The sequence below is a fragment of the Octopus bimaculoides genome, chromosome 15 (genome assembly GCF_001194135.2).
Source record: "Octopus bimaculoides isolate UCB-OBI-ISO-001 chromosome 15, ASM119413v2, whole genome shotgun sequence".
Taxonomy (NCBI): Eukaryota; Metazoa; Mollusca; class Cephalopoda; order Octopoda; family Octopodidae; genus Octopus; species Octopus bimaculoides.
In genome coordinates, this window is record NC_068995.1 from 45,381,022 (window position 1) to 45,381,781 (window position 760).

Below are 760 nucleotides of genomic sequence, written 5' to 3' on the forward strand. Positions count from 1 at the left end.
ATATATATATATATATATATATATATATATATATATATACCGGAGTAAGCACATGAAATGTGCAACAAGGTGGAAAAAAGAGTACTCAAATACCAGAGGTAGAGTAATATGCTTTATTTAAAAGCAACAGAAATATAACAAAAGACTGTTACTCTGAGTTTCACGTTCCCGTTCATCGGACAGTTTTGTTAGAAATGGGAACCAACACCGGTTGTCAAATGGTTGAAGGACAAATACAAAGACAGTTTCCGTTTACCAATATCCTTTACAAAGTTTTGGTCGGCCCGGGACTAAAGAAGAAGGCACTGCATCGAAGTGCTACGCGATGGGATTGAACTCAAAACCAAGTTGCTGCAATGCAAGCTTCTTAACCCCACAACCACGCTTGTGTCTTGGTGTGTGTGCGTGTATGCATGTGTGTGTGTGTAAATGTGTGTGTAGGATAGCATTGTGTGTAAATCATCATCAGTGTCATAGTCGTCTTATCAACATCATCACCGTCATCATCTTCATTATCCTCCTCCTCCTCCTCAGCATCACCATCATCATTATCATCATCACATTCATCATCACCATCATCATCATCGTCATCGGCGTAATTTCATTGATATTTTTCTGTTCTTTCAATTACAGGTGGAACGAACCAGTAAGAGAAATGTGATCCTGTCTGTAACATTTGGTGATTCACAACGAAACCCCTGGTAGCCATTGATTCTGAATCAACCAGAAGTCATTACGACATATGCACACACACACACAC

General features: G+C 39.2%; 1 protein-coding gene across 1 annotated transcript in view; it reads left to right on the top strand.

The window, feature by feature from the left end:
- The window catches only part of LOC106883025 (A disintegrin and metalloproteinase with thrombospondin motifs 9), a 37,570-nt gene extending 36,810 nt beyond the window's left edge, over positions 1 to 760 (top strand). Inside the window, exon 6 of the mRNA XM_052973415.1 lies at positions 634 to 760. Within this exon, the coding sequence (XP_052829375.1) occupies positions 634 to 650 (17 nt within the window). The 3' untranslated portion in view covers positions 651 to 760. The remainder of the gene's footprint in view (positions 1 to 633) is intronic.